The sequence below is a fragment of the Megascapheus bottae genome, chromosome 14 (assembly GCF_031878675.1).
Source record: "Megascapheus bottae isolate mThoBot1 chromosome 14, mThoBot2.hap1, whole genome shotgun sequence".
NCBI lineage: Eukaryota > Metazoa > Chordata > Mammalia > Rodentia > Geomyidae > Megascapheus > Megascapheus bottae.
Genome location: NC_143522.1, coordinates 13,110,079 through 13,131,178, shown reverse-complemented (window position 1 = coordinate 13,131,178; position 21,100 = coordinate 13,110,079). Strand labels below are relative to the sequence as shown.

The following is a 21,100-nucleotide window of genomic DNA, read 5'->3' as shown; positions in this document are numbered from 1 at the left end:
TTGTTATTAACAGCTTATTGCTGTTATAATGTCATACATTATCTTGCATCTGTTTACTGATGCACAGACAGAATTTTCTGTGTCAATGCCTATGAGCAGCATTACTGGTTAACAGGGTGAATTTTCAAGCTTATATGATAATACCAGAGTGGTGTATTTAACATTCCCACAAACAGTACAGAAGTGTTCTTGTGACTATATACCTTGCCTCATTTTACTAGTGATTGTTAGGCAAGTGTTGTGTTCTACCACTGGAGCCACATGTCCAGTCCTAATCTCACCCTCATCTACTCTTTTAATATTCAAACATCACAGTTCTTCCTCTATGGACACTGTAGAATAGCATTATAGTCTTACATTCACTTCCAGGCCTGCTTATTGTTCTTCTACTGAGTTGTTTTCATATTAACTTACTGAAGTAAGTTGTGCTTTGCACTCTTCTATTCAATTTCATTTATCAATCCCTGGGATGCTGCTAATATCATGCTGTCTTAATAGTTATCATATTTTCACATCATGTTTCATTAAGGTATTTCTCTTCTTCAAAAGGTCCATCCTCTTCCTGGCCTATTATTTTTAGGCCAATTTAAGACCAAGTGTGAGATTGTGATTGGAGCTATTTTAAAGATCAATTTGATGACATCGGAGACTTTATGAACTTACCCCTATATGAGATATATATCTATCCACTTATTCATGTCAAACGTATTTGTTAGTGGTGAAGGTTAGACACTTGAGTATATTTAATGACACAGAACCTCAGCTTTAAAATAAATAGTTGGAGACTGTTTGAGTGGTAGTATCAAACTCCAGTAGCTCCCAAATGGTCATTTTTGTATTTTTCTCCTTAAAACTACTGCTTTCTTCGTGCCATTTATATAGCTAAAAATTACATACAAAATGCCACAGCATTACTTCTGGCTTTTTCCAAGTAGCTAACTGGAGATAGTAGTCCCTACAACCTTTCCTGCCTGGGCTGGCTTCCAACCGTGATCATTAGATCTGAGCTTCTTGAGTAGTTAGGTTGATAGGTGTGAGCCAATAATAGTTTATTTTCTCTTTTTAGACCTTACTGCTTTTAATGTTTTTTTTTTTTCTTATTGTGCTGGCTATGACCTCCTGTAAAATGTTTAACAGAAGCAACATCAATCTTCATCTTGCTCCTAATGTGAAGGTGAAAATTTCAACATTTTTCCACCTAGACCACTAGCTCTTGTATGAGACAGATACGTTGCTGGGTTGACAGGGTTTCCTTCTTTTCTTGGTATAAATGTTCACAAGTGAACCTAGAATATTATCAAATTTTTTTCTGCATCTATCATGACAATATGAACATAGGCTTTTTTCTTCCTTTAATCTGTTAACATGGCAAATGACAATGACAGATTTTTTTTTTAAAGTCAAGCCTCTCATATCTTCCTTGAATAAGCTTGTTTATGGTATACTTCTCTTTCAGATGCCATTAAATTTGACTGGCTTTTAAGCTTTTGATTAGAGTTTTTATATTTCTGTTCATAAATCAAGCTGGTATATGATGCTACTTTTAACACTGTTCTTAACTGGTTTTGTCTAGATGAAACTACCTGCACAAAATGGAGACCTTTTCCATTCTCATGAAAAATTAAGTATTAGAAATGTCCCCTTTTAGAAGAGTATTATAATTTTCTACCTTAATCTTGGCTTTATGTTTTTTTTTCAGAGAAGAAATTTAAATACTCTACCAGCTGTTTTAGTATCTGATAAGATTTCTTTCTTTTTTGTAATGTAGTACCTAATTAAAAAAAATAAAAGTGGGGCTGGGAGTTTGGCCTAGTGGTTAAAGTGCTTGCCTAGCATGCATGAAGACCCTTGTTCGATTCCTTGGTACCACATATATAGAAAAAAGCTGGAAGTGGTGCTGAGGCGCAAGTGGTGAGCTCTAGCCTTGAGAAAAATCCAAGGACAGTGCTCAGGCCCTGAGCTCAAGCCCAGAACTGGCAAAAAAAAAAATAATAATAAATAAAAAAATAAAAAAAATAAAAGTATCACTGGGTACAATGGCTCACACATGTAATCCTAGCTACTCAGGAGGCTGAGATATGATGATCACAGTTCAGAGCCAGCCTGGGCACTGAAAATTCCATGAAACTCTTATCTCTAATCATCCAACAGAAAACCCTAATTAGCCCTGTGGCTCAAGGGGTAGGGCAGTGGCCTCGAGCTGAAGAGTTCAGGGACAACACCCAGGCCCACAGTTCAAGTCCCACAACTGACAAAAATAAATAAAAGTATGTTATATCCTATATATCATGCATGCTTAGGCAAGTATTTTCTGTTTTTGCTGGGAGGATACCTTCTGTACATGATCAGCAGACACATATCATATTGTTTTATCATATAGTCTCTTCTTTGAATAAAAGGCTTCACTCAGCTTAACCTGGCTAACGGATAATGATCCTCCTTGCTTCAACTTCTCAACTTCAGGCATGACAGGCAGTGTGCTTCTATGCCCCGACTGCTCAGTTCCTATTCCTACTTCAAAAAATCTGCTTAGAGAAAGCATGAAGGTGCTTGCATGTAAGTCCAGCATACAAAAGGCTGAGAAAGGAGGATTTTGAGTTCAAGGTCAGTATGGGCTATGCAGTAATACAGTATCTCCAAAAAATAAAAATAAAATAAAGCATGTTTACTATACTAATAACAGAATTATATGGAAATTTTACAGTAAGACAGAATATTTGCAGATTACTCGTATATTTCCATGAGGTTTTATGTAACAGGATAAGTATCTCTTATTCAAAATGCTCGAGGCCAGAAGTATTTTGAATTTGGGACATATTCAGATTTAGAGTCATGTCTGTCTAAGAGGATTACAACAGAACCACAAAATCTCCATATCTTAGTGACTGATACTGCAGCCCTCATCATATCACAGCATAACATGTTACTCCCATGTTTGTGCTGGTGTTGGTGGAAATAAACCTACTGTGGTGGCAGTTGTGTACAGGATATAATTATCAATACTTGATGATAAATGACTGTTATGGTTTAAGTATTTACCATAGTGTACCTTTTGTCATAATGTGCTCTTTCAAAGTAAGTTCATTATAAAACAGTATGCATTTTACACTGGCAACAGTCTCATGTATCTTATGCTTACTAGATCTCTAGATTAACAGACATTTCGTAGGCTTGCATGAGCAGCACTATGAAGTCACCTCATGATGTATTTCTCAGAATATTTCCTCCTGTCTAAATGATGTTTAATGTATGTAATGACATTTGGTCCCACTCGACACTTGGTCCCAAGTCTAAATCTGATCATCAGTTTCATATACACCTTTTATAGCCTACAGATAATCATACACAATTGTTTTAGTGCATCTACAGTTGCGTGTGACCCATCCTGAGAGACCAGATACAGTATTAGAGTGGTACTCAAAAAATTTCAGAATTTGAAACATTTCCAATATGAATTTTCAGATTAGGTATTCCACCTGTAAACATGTAGATATTACTTTATCAAGTGAAGATACTTTAAGAACTGTTTCTTCTTTGTTATATTGCAGCTTTTGTCATTAAGTAATTGCTTGCTCCTTTTCTCTGTAAGAAATTTTTCTTTCTGAAATGTGATTTTTAGCATGTGTTAGTACAGCCATCTTTCTACCGTTTCACACTAAGCTGGCATTTCTTTATGATTATACCCATATTCTGTGGCTTGATTCTAAGAGGTGCTTCTAGTAAACAGCATTATGGTTGCATTTTTCAAAACCTCAGATTGTAGTTTATTAGTACACTGAGCTTATCATGTCTTAAATCTCTCTTTTGCTTTTCCTATTCTAGCTATATAATGGCTTTTCTCCTCATTTTCTCCCTACTGGTTTAAAATTCACATTATTCTTTTAATAAGAACCACTAGATTTTGGTACTGTATATTAAAATTTTAATATACACTGTTGAGTAATATCTTAATCCCATTCTAAAACTATTCAATCATCATAGTAAAAATGGGAGCTGCAATCATTCCCAGTAAGCCCTATTGTCGCTACTATGTGCTATGGCTACTATGTATTAAATACTATATATTTAATCCATTCAGAATATGCAGAATACGTTGTCTGATCCCAGTAGAAATATACTGAGTCAATTACAAAAAGCAGAAAGTCTCAAATACCTGAAAATTAAATAGCATACTTACAAATAATCACCAGCCAAAGAATTGGCTACACACACATATACACATATCGTTTTTTTGGAGGGGGGAGTCATGGGCTTGAACTCTAGGTCTGGGCACTGTCCTGAGCTCTTCAGCTCAAGGCTATGGCTCTACCATTTGAGTCACTGCGCCACTTCCGGTTTTCTAGTGGTTAATTAGAGACTTTCCTGCCCAGGCTGGCTTTGATCCATGATCCTCAGATCTTAGCCTTCTGAGTAGCTAGGATTATAGGCATGAGCCACCAGCGCTGGGCTTTGATCTGGCTATCTTTTATTCCCCAGTCTTCTCTTGGAAAGAGTGGGACAAAAGAGCTAATAGTTTTCGTAATAACATAGGGAAGTGGGGACATTAAACAAGGACAATTCAGACTAGAACATTACAGATTATGGTTGATTTTAGAAGATATAATCATAGAACAACAGTCACTTATACATTCTTACTTATGGCTTTAATTAGAGAAGACCATTTAAAATCTCTTGACTCAAACTGCATATTATAACATACACTTCATTGATAATCAGGAATTAGTTAACAGATTGACTATTTAGAAGGCAAGGCTTAGCATCTTAATTCACTTTGATATGCTTATTACTAAAGTGTTTAAAAACTTGATCAATATTAAGATACTTGCCCAAATGGTCTGCAGACTGTTTGTAATTCCTACCAAAGCCCCATCTGCCTTTTCCCCCCTTCACTTTCTTTGTAGAATCTGACCAACTGTTTCTATAATTCTGATTGTAAGACATAAAATCCAGAGCAACCTAAGCAATCCTGAGAAGGAGGAAGTAGGAAGTATCATCCTTAGTAAATTCACTACTTGTCATAATGCTACAGTATCACAGTGTCATAATGTGGTACTGGCTTAGGACATATAGAGCAATGAGAATGAAACTGAGATTGCAGAAATAAACCTTTACATTAATGGTTAAGTGATTTTTAACAAGAGTAAAAGACAATCCAATGGGGGAAATAATAGTCTCTTCAACAAGTGATATATTGACAGTTGAAAAATCCAAATGTAAAAGAATGAGATTGGACTCTTACATCACACCATACATAAAAACTGAAAATAGATAAAACACCTAGATTAAGAAAATGTACAAAGAAATCTTTGTGACTAAGGTTAGAGAATTCTTTTGTAGAAAAGATACCAAGAAAAAAAAAAGAAGAAAAGATACCAAGAATACAAGTAATAAGAGAAAAAAATAGACAAATTGCACTTAATCAAACTTTAAAAACTGCTATGCTTCAAAAAAGTGAAAAGCCAACCAATATTGACTAAGAGAAAATGTTTCTAAGTTAGTTATCTAACAAGGAATTTATATGTAGAATATATACAGAAAACAACTCAAAAATAAGACATTCTGATTTAAACTTGGGCAAAGAATTTGAGTAAACCTTTCTCCAAAGCAGACAACAAACAGCCCAAAAGTACAACATCGTCAGCCACTAGAACAATAATACACACATACACATTTTATATACCTCAAAATGGGTAAAATTAAAAAATAAACATTAACAAGGATATAGAGAAACTGAAACACAACCATTGATGCAGCAATGTAGCCGCTTTGGAGTTTGTTAGTTCCATCAGCTTAATGTGACCTAGAAATTTCACTCTAACCAAACACCCAAAATGACACAAATATATGTCCACACAAAAACATGCATGACTACTTATAGCAGCATTATATTTTGTCCATTTGCAATGGGAAAAATGGACACAAACCAAATGTCCATCAACTGACCAGCAGATAAAATATGATATACCCATACAGTAAAATATTATTTAGCCATAAAGAAGATGAAAGTATAGTATATATGAAGAGCCTTGAAAACATTCTAAGTGAAAGAAGACAGTCACCAAACTCATCTATTTCACAATACCACTTACATGAAATTCCAGAATAGGCAAATCTATAGAAATAGAAAGCAAGTCAGTGGGGACTTGCTAGGAGAAGGAAATAGTGCCTGCTAACAGATAAGAGGTTTCTTTCAAAGATAATAAAGATGTTCTAAATAAGATAATGGTATTGGTTGTACAACTCTGAATAAAAGCCACTAACTGTACACTTTAAAAGGGAAAATTTTATGAATATGGGTTATATCTCAATAGAACTATTCATTTAAAATAGGCTGGGAGCATAACTACATGGCAGAGTGCTTATCTAGCACATATGAGGCTTTGGACTCCATCCTCAGTGGCAAAGAAGAAGAAAGAAGGAGGAGGAAGAGGAGGAGGAGGAAGAAGAAGAGGAAGAGGAAGAGGAAGAAGAGGAGGAGGAGGAGGAGGAGACCTGACTGCTCTACTTCATTTGAAATTAATACTCTATTTAGGAATTCTTTGAGCTAGGTGTTGGTGGCTCCTGTCTGTCATCTTAGCTACTCAAGAGGCTAAGATCTGAGGATCACCGTTCAAAGCCAGTCTGGGCAGAAAAATCCCATGAGACTCATATCTCTAATTAACCACTCAAAATATAAAACAAAAAAAACCCAAAACAAAACAAAAAAAACTGCAAGTAGAACTGTGACTCAAAGTGGTAGAGCACTAGCCTTGAGCAATTAGAGCTCAGGGACAGCACCTGGGCCCTGAGTTCATGCCCATGACTGGGAGGAAAAAAAAATAAAAAGAAATAAAAGAAAAAAAAAATCTTTGGGTACTTATTCAGGTTGTAAAACCAGACTAATTTGTCTGGTGCCAAAAATAATGAAAAAAAAAATAAAGTATGCCTTTAGTACATTTGTAGGTCTACGGTTATTTGAGATGGGAATTCCCTTGACTAAAGTAAAGGCACTGGATGACTCTGTTTCTCTTCAGTACCTAAATGAGTGTCTAAAAATCTCTGTTTTACTCTGAATCAATGAGTGCATGCTAGTGGGCAAAATGCAGTCCTTCTTTAGTCCCAGCAGAACAATGCAGCATGGGTCTCTTACCTCTTAAAAGAAAAGGCAAGGGGAAGAGGGCACTGTTTTTTGTTTTTGTTTTTGTTTTTTAATGTGGCTAAGGAAGGAGCTGACAGTGCAGCCTGCCTTTCATTTTCTCACTCACCTGCCTTTGCTGAAGAGGAACGAGACAGTTTCTGGCTATATATTTGTGCAGCACTTTGGAAAGAGGAAAAAGGGCCAAAGGTGTAACTGCCTGATCGACAGCGTGGCAAGCCAGCGGGGCTTGGTAGGTTCTGTGTCCCAGGATGTATGGAGAGAGAGGCACTGTCAGGGACTGGGTTCGGTAAAACTGTTGGCTGGTGAGGCATGCTGAGGATAGCTGAAGAAATCTGAGACAAAGAAAAGTGGACAGGCCCTGGTGAGAGGGCAGAGGTTTTCACAGATGACAAATGGGTGCTGGGAAGTCTCTGTGGAAGAGTAGTAGCAGGACCAGAGAAAGAAGCAGAGGAACAATTGGTATAGACTAATTTAGCCTCTTTTCCTGCTGAAGTGGTAAATCCTATTAAAACAAAAAACAAAACAAAAACAGATCATTTTAGGAAAAAAGGACATATAATCTCTACAAAACATAAACATTTTTAGAACATCAAAATAATGTTAACATGAAACAGAAATCATGAAAAATAAAGACTACAATTCATATTCATTGTGCATTTAATGAATTTTGCCTACCAGAGATGACCTGGCAACAGAAACTTTATTTTTAGTCCATTCTAAGAGCTGAAACTGGGAATATCTCCACAAATCAGAGCAGGCAAGCTTTATAAATTTTCTGCAAGCAACAGCTAACTCCTCTCCCTCTCCTTCTCACCCTTCTAGGAAAAAAAGACAGTACTCAGAATTTCTAAATGGAAAAAATCTTTGGAAGGAAAGTAGGTTATCAATAGTCAAGAGGAAATTCTATGGGAAAAGGAAGAAACTTCTTTTGGTATGTTCCATGCTTTTCAGAAATAATACTGCATGACTGGTAGTCTTTTTCTTTTAAAGATTTATCACAGAGTAGCAGATATATGTAGGTGTGAAACACTCACGAGATAGTTTATCAGAGTGAATTTCTGTGACCTGTTGCTGTTTGGGCTGCTTTATTTTCACTTCTTGTGTTGTCTCAGGGTGATCTGAAATAAGAAGCACTGAACTTAGATTCTCATACTAATAAAAATTACACATAATTATGTTCTTAAAATTATGAGTACTAGCTGGGCACTGGTGGCTTACGTCTGTAATCCTAGTTACTTAGGAGGCTGAAATGTGAGGATCCTGGTTCAAAGCCAGCCTGGGCATGAAAATCCATGAGACATTCATCTCCAATTAACCACCAGAAAACTGGAAATGGAGCTGTGGCTCAAGGGGTAGGATGGTAGCCCTGAGCTGAAGAGCTCAGGAACAGCGCTCAGGCCCAGCGTTCAAGCCCCATGATTGACAAAAAATAAAAATAAATAAATAAATAAGAGTATTAAATCAATGCTAGAAAACACTGTACACTGTACCATACTCTTCCAATGATGGCTACAGCAATAACTCTGTTGACTGATTCCCAGCTTTTCCCAACCCAGCCCCATGTAACTGAGCCAGAGAAAGATACTTAAACCCAGGGTAGCCATTCCTTGGTGGTCTTTTTATAAGCTAGGACATGCCTGAAAAAGGAAGTAAGGGCAGTCAGACAATTTACAATAGGATATGAGATCAAGTTGGTTGGGGGTTCTCATTATGGAACAGTGGAACTACCACACAACACACAAAAAAACAAGCCCCTCTATTCATGAACATAATAGCTAAATACCAAACAATGGCTTATAACTTAAAGGCTATGCCTCAGTTTCACTTCAGCTAGATCCATTAGCACAGACAATAACAAAATCATTCTAGTAACTTTACACAGTAATATGGTTTTCTCCACTACAGGATTTTGAAACAGAACAGTCAGAGCTAGTCATATATTTAGGGATATCTTCCAAAACCTTTGTTGAAAATAAGGTTCATATAGAGATTCCTTTCTTGAATACTTGTTTGTTAAATACATCATTTGAAATATGATGTAAAATCAATGTTAATAAATTCTTTAATAAAAAATAAGGTTCATACAAGAAATTAAGAGAATGCCAATCCTAGTTATTTGAAAGGCTGAGATTTCCAGCTTGGACAAAAACTTTACCAATAAAAAGCTGGTGGCACAGCTAGGTCATTCTAGCCACATGTTCCTGAGCTGGCCTGGACAAAAAGTGAGTCTCAGCTTGAAAAAAAGCTGGTGGTATATTTCAAGCATAGAGCACTTGTCTAGCAAGTATGAGGTCCTGAGTTCAAACTATATTTCCACCTAACAAAAAAGAACAGAACTCAAGGGGTCATTTTACAATTGTTTTTTTTTATTCTGATCTCTCCATCACCCTTGTCATCAGCAATGATAATACTGTCATCATACTTGTTTGTTCATGTTTGGTATAACTATTATATGCTGTTTCCTTGAGATCTTCCTTCTGTCCTGCTAGTTTTCATAATAGGTACAGATCAGAATAGACCTTATAAAAAGGCAGTTGCTAACACATGAACTCTAGAATTTCAAATGATCCATCTGGACAAATGGTGTTGTCTATACATATTGTTTGGACTTCTCTACTAACTGTGGAGGGAGAAGTTATGTAGGAATGCCTGTATAAGCATATATTCTTTTCTACCCTAGCCTCACTGTAAGAATTCCTCAACCTCTCTTCCTCAACACTATTACAGGAGCTTTCCAGAGATGCTATTAATCTTCTTGTAGTCATGAACCCAATTCCATTTATTGGACAACAAAGTTTATAAAGTCAAGGATGAAGTTGGTCCCAGTCATTGTACTGCCAGTAACTATCCAAGTGTCCAACACATAATAAGGGCTTAGTAAAAGTTTGTAGAAGGAAAGAGCAAATCAATAAATATAAAGCTAGAGAAGGTCTGAGAGACTGGGCTCAGAAGGACTGCTAGAAGACAATAATTCAATTATACAGTGAGTTTAGTGGGCTCTTACAGATTAGCTGACAAAATCATTTGTTAAAACACTGGGCTGGAAGTGTAGCTCAAGGACAGAAACCATGTCTAGCATATGTTAGGTACTGGATTCAATCCCCAGTACTACAAAGCAATAAAAAAACAATTATTTTTGGGAGGGGGGAATTCATTCCACATCTTAACCAATTTTATGGGTTGCAGTATTTCCATAGTAGGTAATATTAGCCTTGGAAGCAGGGAAGAATGCTCCATTTTCAAATCCAGGGATTAAAATACTGACAAAATTACTATGTTTAGGGGCTGGGAGTTTGGCCTAGTGATAGAATGCTTGCCTAGCATGCACAAAGACCTGAATTCAATTCCTCAGTACCATACACATAGAAAAAAGCCAGAAGTGGCACTGTGGCTCAAGTCGTAGAGCTCTAGCCTTGAGAAAACCCAAGGACTGTGCTTAGGCCCTGAGCCTAAATCCAGGACTGGCAAAAAAAAAAAAAAATACTATGTCTATTACCTATGCTTCCCACATACTTCCACAGAGGTTTTAAATAAACTTCACATTTAAAGTAAAGATTTCTTTTTCCTTTAGTCAGTACCATGGCTTGAACTCCAGGCCTGGTACTCCCCCTTTGCTTGCTTGTTCCTGGCTGGTGCTCTACCACTTAAACCATGCTGTCAACCTAGCCTTTCACTGGTTAACTAGAGAGGGAGTCTTTCAGACTTTTCTGAGGGAAAAGTTGATTTTGAACTGAGATCCTTCCAATTTTGACCTCCCAGGTAGCTACGATTACAGGAATGAGCCACTGTACTTGACTAAAGATTCATTTAGAACATCACAATGACACGATCTAGACAGCTGGATCCAGACTCAATTTCCAAATCCAAATTCCAAATCCTCAGTGTGTGTGTGGGGAGCATATTCTAGACAATGACTGAGGGAAACCAATGACGTGTGAAGTCTAGGACCAGGAATGTCAGTCATCTCACTAGGAGGACAGCCCTGCAGAATCTAGAGTTCCACCCACAGTGCCACTGTTGTTGAGGAATCTGATTAGATAAAGGTAAGGGGTAGAAGACTGAAGAGGGAATCAAAGTTCATCCTAGTGTGATAAAGAATGGCCTTGAACAAGTTACTTAGTTCCTTCACATTTTCTCCTATGTAAAGAAGTTTCAAAATAGTGTCCATTCTATATAATTTTTAGGAGAAGCAGGATCATGTCCAGCAGATATTTAAGGGTTCACTAGACATTAGTTATTAACAAATGCTGACAAATTTCTGCTATTAATAGTCATAGGGAAAGAAACCATTAGATCTCTTTGATTTTTAAGACAAAAAGTACTGCTCCCCACTCTCCATTTCCTTGTCCCAGCACTGTGCCGCAAAGTTTAACCACCTTAGAGTCTTAGTATTCGATCAACACATTATTAACTCTTCTCTGCACGCACTACCTTTCACTTTTTAAACTGAGGTTTGAACTCAAGAGCTTCAATCTCTCACTTGGCTTTTTTTTTTTTTTTAACCAGTCCTGGGGCTCAAACTCAGGGCTTGGGCACTATCCTTGAGATTTCTCAAAGCTAGCAGTCTATCACTTGAGCCACAGTACCACTTCCAGTATTTTCTGTGTAAGTGGTACCAAGGAATTGGCTTCTTGCATGCTATTGGCAAGCACTCTACCACTAAGCCACACTCTTGGCCCCAATCTCACTTGGCTAATATTTTTAGCTCATGGCTGACACCGTACCACTTAAGTCACACCCATCCTTCCAGCCTTTTGCTGGTTACTTGGAGGTAAGAGTCTCCCTGTCTGCACAGCTGGCTCCATATCTCTATTTCCAGATCCCAAACAAAAAAATAGTTGATTAGACTGTGAGCCACCAGTGCTCAGCTTCACTTTTCCTTTTTTCCCCAAATTCCTTCCTTCTTTCCCACAATGGGAACCAAACCCAAGGTACTGTTCTTATTTTTCATTAATTAATTGGCATACTTACCACCTTTTGCCCCACTATCAGAATAACTATTTCGGTTCTTAGAACTTTTAGAGTGAGTCCCCAGGAAGACACTCGCAGATTTGTTTTTTTGTGTATAAAAAGTTAACACCTCTTCTAGTTCAGCCTCACTGAAATGAAAAGAAAAAGCAGTCAGCAGGGAAAGTTGTTCTGGAAAAATCTACTAGATTTTATTATGGAAACACAGTAATCAAAAGAAAGGAAAAATGAACTCCTATAAAAGGATGCATCTGTTTTCTGTGGATTAAGTATACAAGGGGGTGGCTGTAGAATCTATACATGGCATTATACACCATGCTGTGTTTGTTCCTGAAACACTGCTGCCTAACCTCACAAATAATGAACAAACAGCTGATGTCCTACACTCCTCACTATGACTTTGACAATGGAAGTCTATTTCCTAGGGTTCACAGTTGCCTTATCTTTTATTTTATCTTAGTGATTTTTCACAATTCTTCTTATAAAAAGATTTTGCAGGGGCCAGGAGTTTAGCCTAGTGGTAGAGTGCCTGCCTAGCAATCACAAAGACCCAGGTTCAATTCCTCGGTACTATATACATAGAAAAAGCCAGAAATGGTGCTGTGGCTCAAGTGGTAGAGCTCTAGCCTTGAGAAAGCCCAAGGACAGTGCTCATGCCCTGAGGTCAAGCGCCAGGACTAGCAAAACAAACAAAAAAAAGATTTTACAAAAACCTAAAATTGTCTTTTGTCATTTCTTTCTTTGGAAATACCATTTTAATGAACAAAATGTCTTGGCTCACTTGTATGAAAAGAGTTAAATATGGAGATTTTCAATTCCTCAAGATTAACCCTAGGCATGGACTTGTTTATATAAATTAGGTGTAATCCTCACAGTGTTAAGAGATTGCCAATTCCTTAGCCCACTAAATCTAGGCAAAATTTGGTCATCTCCACAGCATTGTTGGGTCAGGGATAAATTCAATAAACAATAAAAGCTTCTAACCTCAAATTTCCAAAAGGTCCCACAGTACTTCAAGTATTGTATACTTTGACAACTGTCTAGAATGACAGCCCAGACACCCAGCAGCAGTGTTTTGATAACTGAAGCCATGACAACAGCAATATAACTAGCTGAGATATGGACAGGCCAAGCCTACGAAACTTTCCCTCCTTCTGAGAATGATTTCATTCATATCCATGTGTCAAAAAAAGGAAACGTGGGACATTCAGTAAGCAGAATGAAAGACAAAGCAATCAATAATGTCTTCTTCTACCTGGCTTGTGTGATGAAGTCTTGAAAGTTTTCTGCATTCACTCCATCTTCTTCTTCTTCTTCAAATTTCTTCTTTGATTTGTTTTCAGCCATCTGTTCTGTTTCCTATTTAATGCCCAAGCCCACAGAAAAACAAGATAAAACTGACTCCTGGTAAATGCTCAGTTCATCATGTTTTCATTACCCTAGGGTTAATTGGTTCTTACAGTAAAAACATTTAATTCTTCCATGTACTCTGCCAACTATAAATTAGATATATTACTACTGGCCATTATTTCATGAAATGTTTTGAAAGGTCCAAGTAACAGCTGAAGAGTAAATGTAAATTTTTATCACTGTTTTACTTTCTACTTGCGCAGCCCATTGAGGAAAAAGCTTTTTATAGTCACTTAGTAACATCTGTGCTTATATTGCAGCTCTAACAGTATTGTAGGACAAGAGTGACAATATTTTGTATGATTAGTAGAGGAGAGATAAGTTTCGGGAGACTATCTTATAGCAGCTTCCAAATGGAACAAATTCTTATGTGAGGCATAAGAAAAGTCTCAACAGATCTGGAGAAAATTATTGATATGGTATGATATGGCATTCTAAATATTTCATATAATGTTTTCATGCTATTTAAATTTCAAGGCCTGATCTTTCCTTTTGAAATGACTGTAAATTCTTCTTTACATTTTTTTAAACTCAGGGCCTCGAATTTTTGCTCAAGGCTGGTGTTCTACCACTTGAGACATACCTCCATTTCTGGCTTTTTGGTGATTAATTGAAGACTAGGGGTCTCACATAGTTTTCTGCCTGAACTGATTTCAAACCATGATCCTCAGTTCTCACCTTCTGAATAGCTAGGCCTTTAGTCAGGGATGAGCCACTGCTACCTGGCAGCCCTCAAATATTTAACACATTTGACATACATGGTCTTAAGACACTTCACAATAATTTTATTTTATTATTTTTTATCTTTTTTTATCTTTTTTACATGATATTTGCCAGATAGAAGGTGCATTAATTCACATACATTGATACCCTTTCACATGTCTTGGTACCCATTACCCTCCCCCCCACCCACCATCCACCCCCCTTCACAATAATTTTTATTAGTGTATTTCCTACTAGCCTTGACTGTATAATTATTTCTCTATAAAAAAAAGTCTCTAAAAAAATCGTATTTGCCAGGCACTAGTGGCTTATGCCTATAATCCTAGTTACTCAGGAGGCTGAAATCGAAGGCTTGTGGTTCAAAGCCAGCCCAGGCATTAAAGTCTGTGAGACTCTTATCTCCAATGAACCATCAGAAAACTGGAAGTGGCACTGTGGCTCAAGTGGTAGAATGCTAGCCTTGAGCTGAAGAGCTTGGGGACAGCACCCAGGCCCAGAGTTTAAGCCCCATGATCTACCAAAAAAAAAATCATATTAAATTCATAGTTCAAGGTCACTCTCAAATAGTCAGTTCTCCGTTGTTTAGAGGCACAATAATATATGTCCATACGGAGACAATTTTCATTCCACACACAATAGAACTTAAAGAAAATATGCCTTTGGTAAGAACTATGGTCACTGGACTCTTAGAAGTAATCATTTTTCAGCTTGCAGGTTAAGGTGTGAGCTCCCATCAACACTGACAACAAAACAGAAAGGACAGTACTACCTACCAGAAAATAAAAACTGTACAGAGGGGTCCAGCATGTTTCTGACAATATGTTGAACCCAATGTACAAGACTATCAGACAAACAATTTACCTTGTTGTACACAAGGATAAAGTCACCTAATTGGTGAGCAAGGATTCTTCTGCGTTCCAGAAGTGCTAATCGTCGACTAGGTAGTATCATCCTCAGTGAATGTTGGAGGTTACTTGATGCTCGCTTGAGAAAACGAACTACCAACTCCTGTAAGTTAAAAAGCCATTGAATTAAAAAGTAAGGATTGGGCTAAACACCGGAAGGCAAGCTATAAAGGACTGGACAACAGAAATGTGAGAAGATGTATATTACACATTCTGATGAACAGGACCAAGAAGCAATCATGTCAGGCATAAGGATAAGAAAAAAAAGAGCAACAAAATTTTATTCTTTCCTTCTGTCAATCAGGAAGTTGAAGTCTAATATGTATACATAACTATAGAATAAATAGTTATAAAGTACCAGGAGTTTGGCCTATTGGTAGAGTGCATGAAGCCCTAGGTTTAATTCCATGGTATCATGTACTCAGAAAAAGCCAGAAATGGTGCTGTGGCAGAGCACTAGCCTTGAGAAAACTAAGGAACAGTGCCCAGGCACAGAGTTCAAGTCCCAGGACTGGAACAACAAAAAAAAAAGAAGTACTATAATACATGTACAAATGTACAAATCAGAAGATACTGCTTCTAGTAAGGCAATCTAGGAAAGTAGCATTCAAAGTAGTGGAACTTCCTTACTGTTTCCATAGTGGAGGAACGAGTTTATACTCCCACCAGCAGTGTAGTAGGGATTCCTCCTGCCCACACAGCAATTCTACTATTTGGCATTTACCCAATCATCCAGAAACAAGGACATATACTAAACCCACTAGTACAACTATGTTCATTGCAGCACTATTTACAATAGCAAAGACATGGAACCAACCCAGTTGATGACTGGATCAACGAGATGTGGTATTTATATACAATGGAATTCTATACTGCCAGCAGAAAGAACACCATGGCCCCATTTGTAAGGAAATGGAAAGACTTAAAAAAAAATCACATTGTGAAGTAAGCCAGACTCAAAGATGCATAGGCTCAATGGTTTCCTTCATTTGTCATAATCAGTAGAAACCTTGGACTCTCCTAGCAGAGGTTTACAATACGGTAAAACCTAGATACATAAGGCCATATAGGATGAGGCTAAATGAAAAGACCTCCAGGATATAGAAACAAGAGCCATATAATGTGTGATTGTTGTTCTTAATGTAGTATGTCATTTCTCATCTCATATTGTTACAGTATTTTACCTTGTTATCTGATATATTGTATATATGTTTACTTGAAATAGGATAGGAAGGGGGAAAACAAGATGAAGGGAGGAGTTGGGGGGGAGGGAAATGGGGACAAAAACATGACAAGGGTATCAATGTTTGTGAAGTAATGCACCTTCTATCTGGTGAATATAATGTAACCCTTCTATTAATTACAACAAAAAATATATTTAAAAAAAACAAGTAGTGGAAGCTTAAACTAGGAGAGATTAAATCACTAGAGCTGATAGGAGTGCAGAAGTAAATGTAATGTTGTATGCTAATAATCCTAGGATTTAGGAGGTTGAATTCAGAAGATACCCAGTTCAAGACCAGCCTGGAATAAATCCTGAGATTGTGCTTCAAAAAATATGTAAGGTAGATATTTAGGATGGTTATGTCCTCCTGGAGGAGAGATCACTTTATTAGTATGTAATAACCTTCTTTGTCTTTTCTCACTAATTTTAGTTTGAAGTCTATTTTATCTGATACGAGGACGGCCGTTTATGGGGGCAATTGGTTTGATAAACTTTATTCCAACCTCTCACTTTCAAAAATGTTTCTTTTCCTGGGCAAGATGTGTCTCTTGAAGACAGCAGAACGATGGATCTTGCTTTTTGATTCAACTAGACAGTTTAAGCTGTTTAAATGGAGAGTTAAATCCATTGATACTGAGAGTTAGAATTGAAAAATATTTGCTAGTTCCTGCCATTTTAAAAAGCTTTTGTTAGAGCCAGTGGCTTGACAGCTCTTGCGGTATTTAGCTGGTATGATTTTTAGGTGCCATTTCTTTGTCAGTATCACATTTGTGTTGGTTTTCAATGTGTAGAATATCTTTGAGAATTTTCTGTAATGCTGGTTTGGTTGCTATGTAATGTTGCAACTTTTCCTTGGAATGGAAGGTTTTTATTCCCTCAGTTATGAATGAGAGCTTTAGCTGGGTACAGTATTCTTGGGTGGTAGTTATTTGTCTTAAGGGCATGACATATATCCTTCCAATCTCTTCTTGCTTGCATGGTCTCTGCTGGGAAATTTGGTTATTCTGATTGGTTTTTCTTTGTAGGTGATTGTTCTCGTCTCCCTGGCTGCTTTTAGGATCCTTTCTTTGGTCTCTATTGACTCTGTACAGACTGTAATGTGGCAGTGGGATGTCCTTTTATGGTCAGGTCTGTTTGGGGTTCTAAAAGCTTCCTGTATCTGGATGGGCCTGCCCTTCTGGAAATTTGGGAAGTTCTCTGAGATGATTCCCTGAAGTATATTTCCAATACCACTGACCTTTCTCTCCAGGTCTTCTTCAATACTGAATAGCCTTAAATTAAGTTTCTTAATTGTATCTTGGACTTCCTGAAGCATTTTCTCATATTTCCTAGATAACAACTAAGTTATCTTCAACCCCAGAGATTCTTTCTTCTGCATTGTCTAATCTGCTATCAATACTTTCTACTTTATTCTTCGTCTCCCTTCCTACTAACTGCCCATTTTTGATGTCTTGCATCTCTTGTTTTAGATTGTGTATGGACTTCTTTAACTCCTTGATTTCTATTTGAGTGGTTAGCTCAGCAGCTTTACTCTCATTGGACATTTGTTAGAGTTCAATCAGCTTTTTGTTTGTGGATTCTATGAATTCGTCCATTTTTCTTTGTATATCCTTTATTATGGCCTCCTTTATGGCTTCCTCACGTTCATGTATCATCTTTATGGTTTCATCTCATTTAGATATGGCTTCCTCATGTACCATCTTTCTATATGTTTTCAAACTTCATTAATCATGTTAATTAACTGCATTTGTATAACATCTACAGGACTCTCCTCTAGTTTTGTTGTTGACTGCTCCATTACCTGTTTATATTGGGTAGGAGATGCTATTCCTTGATTTGCCGTTTTTCTTGAGTTTCTTGTTCTCCCCATTTGAAAATGAGAGAAAGAATAGGCCTGAAGACCAATGGAATAGAACTGAGGACCCAGATATTAACCCACAAACCTATGACCACCTAATCTTTCATAAGGGAGCCAAAAAAAATAGAATGAAAGAAAGACAGCCTCTTCAACAAGTGGTGCTGACAGAACTGGTTAAGCACCTGCAGAAAACTAAAATTGGATCCTTCTTTGTCAACGTGCACCAGGATTAACTCCAAATGGATCAAAGACCTCGAGGTAAAAGCAAATACACTGAAAACTTTACAAGAAAGAATAGGAGTTACACTAGGTCTCCTTGGCACAGGTCGAAACTTTCTTGATAAGGACCAAGAAACAAAACAAATCAGGAAAAGTATGGATAAGTGGGACTGCATTAAACTGCGGAGCTTCTGTATGGCAAAAGACATAGCTAGGAAATTAACTAGAAATCCTACAGAGTGGGAGAAGATCTTCACCAACCATACAACAGACAAAGGCCTCATATCTAAAATATATCAATAGCTCAAAAAAATTGAATCACTCCGAAACTAATCTCCAAAGTAACAACCATCCCATTAAAAGATGGGCCAAAGACTTAAAGGGAGTCTTCTCTGAAGAAGAAATAAAAATAGCTTATAGACACATGAAGAAATGCTTAACATCTCTGGTCATAAAAGAAATGCAAATCAAAACAACTCTAAGATTCCACCTCACTCCAGTTAAAATGGTCAGGATCAAGAAAACTAATAACAACAGATGCTGAAGGGGATATGGCCAGGAGGGATCACTATTACACTGTTGGTGGGAGTGCAAACTCATTCAACCACTATGGAAAGCAATATGGCAGTTCCTCAAAAGACTAAACATAGAGCTCCCCTATGACCCAGCAATTCCACTACTAGGCATTTACCCAATTGTCCAGAAACAAGGACATACTAAATCCACTAGCACAACAATGTTCACTGCAGCACTATTTACCATAGCAAAGATATGGAACCAACCCAGATGTCCCTCAGTGGATGAGTGGATCAACAAGATGTGGTATTTGTACACAATGGAATTCTATGCTGCTGTCAGAAAGAATGACATATCCCCATTTGTTAGGATATGGAAAGACCTAGAAAAAATCATATTAAGAGAAGTAAGCCAGACTCAAAGGAACATAGGCTCAATGGTTTCCCTCATTTGTCATAATCAGTAGAAACCTTGGGCAATAGAGCAAAACCTAGATATATAAGGCCATACAGTATGATGCTAAATGAAAGGACCTCTAGGATATAGAAACAAAAGCCATATAATGAGTGATTGTTGTCCTTAATGTACTATGTTATCTCTCATCTCTTTTGCTGTCCCTTGGTTATTTCATATTGTTACAGTATTTCACCTTGTTATCTGATATATTGGATATATGCGTAGTTATTTGAAATCAGATAGGGAAGGGGGGAAAACAAGATGAGGGGTGGGGGTAAGGGGAGGGAAATGGGGACCAAGACATGAAAAAGGGTACCAATGTATGTGAAGTAATACACCTTCTATCTGGCAAATATAATATAACCCTTCTATTAATTACAATAAAAAATATATGGAAAAAAATGTGTAAGGTAACCTAAAAGAAAACAATGCATGGAGACTATGGCAGAAAAAGTTCAATGTCAAAGGATTCCAAGAGGCCAGGACCAGAAAAAGTCACAACCAGACAAGGTTCTGGCAACTATGAAACACTGGTAAGGAAAACATGAAGATACAAATATGGAATGAAAAATACAGGTCACCAGAAGAAACAACTGACTTAAAGCATATGGTGACAAAGAACAAGAAAACTTCCACAGTAGCTTTGAAGGTAACAGCCACTTTTCCATACTCTATGATGAGGGAGTTTTTAGAGTTTGGGGTTAAAGGAGGGTACAGAGGGAAGTCACTAAGGTTAAGAACACATCTCGGGGCCGGGAATTTGGCCTAGTAGTAGAGTGCTTGCCTAGCATGCACGAAGACTTGGATTCGATTCCTTGGTACCACATACATAGAAAGCCAGGAGTGGGCCTGTGGCTCAAGTGGCAGAGCACTAGCCTTGAGCAAAAAGACCAAGGACAGTCAGTACTCAAGCCCTAACTTCAAGTTCCAGGGCTGACTGGCGAAAATAAATAAATAAATAAACAAATAAATAAATAAATAAATAAATAGAAAAAGAAAGAACATATCTCACTTAAGATGGAAACAGAAGTATATGAAATCTGAGCAGATACCAAGCGTAATTCAAAACATAAACACTTCAGAAAGGACAAAGGTCCTTGAAGAGGTTATTCATCACTATCCCATCCAGTTTCTACTGCTTTCGAATAATGGAACTAAGGACCTTCTGTGAGTTATGAGATAAAGCATCTCTTAGGGCAGCTCTCTATACCTCTCTTCCCCATAAACGAAGACACTGCCACAAACATTGAGCAATGCTTAGGGTTTGCTCTTCAGATCTGCTTTCAAGATCATATTTCGCAGTGATAGTCCTATATCTTTTTTATAGGATGTCTCACAGAAATTGTGTGAATTCTAAACCAACACTTGCAGTGGGTTTTTTTCTTTTAAGCTACATTTTATTCTTCTTGAATTTGACTTTAGTTCACTGTTTTTTAGTGACAATTTTCTCTCCCAAAAATGGAACAGCCTCATAACTGGAGGATTGGATTTTATACTTCTCTGCTCTCTGTAGTATAGGGTGGTTGAAACTGCTATATTAAAACATTTCTTCATAGAAGAGCAAACAAAATGACTCTCAAAAAGGTAGTCTGAATTTTCCACTTGGAAAGAGCAGAGCTAACATTTTCCACTGGTGGTTAAAATACACAGTTTTATCTCTGGGTTGTAGTGGCTACTTTAAA

At 37.3% G+C, this 21,100-nt stretch overlaps 1 protein-coding gene across 22 annotated transcripts in view; it reads right to left on the bottom strand.

The window, feature by feature from the left end:
• The window catches only part of Ttll5 (tubulin tyrosine ligase like 5), a 249,727-nt gene that overhangs the window by 122,134 nt on the left and 106,493 nt on the right, over positions 1–21,100 (bottom strand). For 20 of the 22 annotated variants that reach the window (XR_016537574.1, XM_090344520.1, XM_090344522.1 and 17 more), the window contains 5 exons: positions 15,101–15,247; positions 13,362–13,465; positions 12,110–12,237; positions 8,173–8,256; positions 7,245–7,640 (listed from right to left, as the gene is read on the bottom strand). Coding sequence is in view for 21 of the 22 variants with exons in the window: in XM_090344520.1 (XP_090200646.1) it covers positions 7,245–7,640; positions 8,173–8,256; positions 12,110–12,237; positions 13,362–13,465; positions 15,101–15,247 (859 nt within the window). In the remaining variant the exon portion in view is untranslated. The remainder of the gene's footprint in view (positions 1–7,244; positions 7,641–8,172; positions 8,257–12,109; positions 12,238–13,361; positions 13,466–15,100; positions 15,248–21,100) is intronic. The other 2 variants (XM_090344531.1, XM_090344532.1) reach the window with 1 other exon arrangement.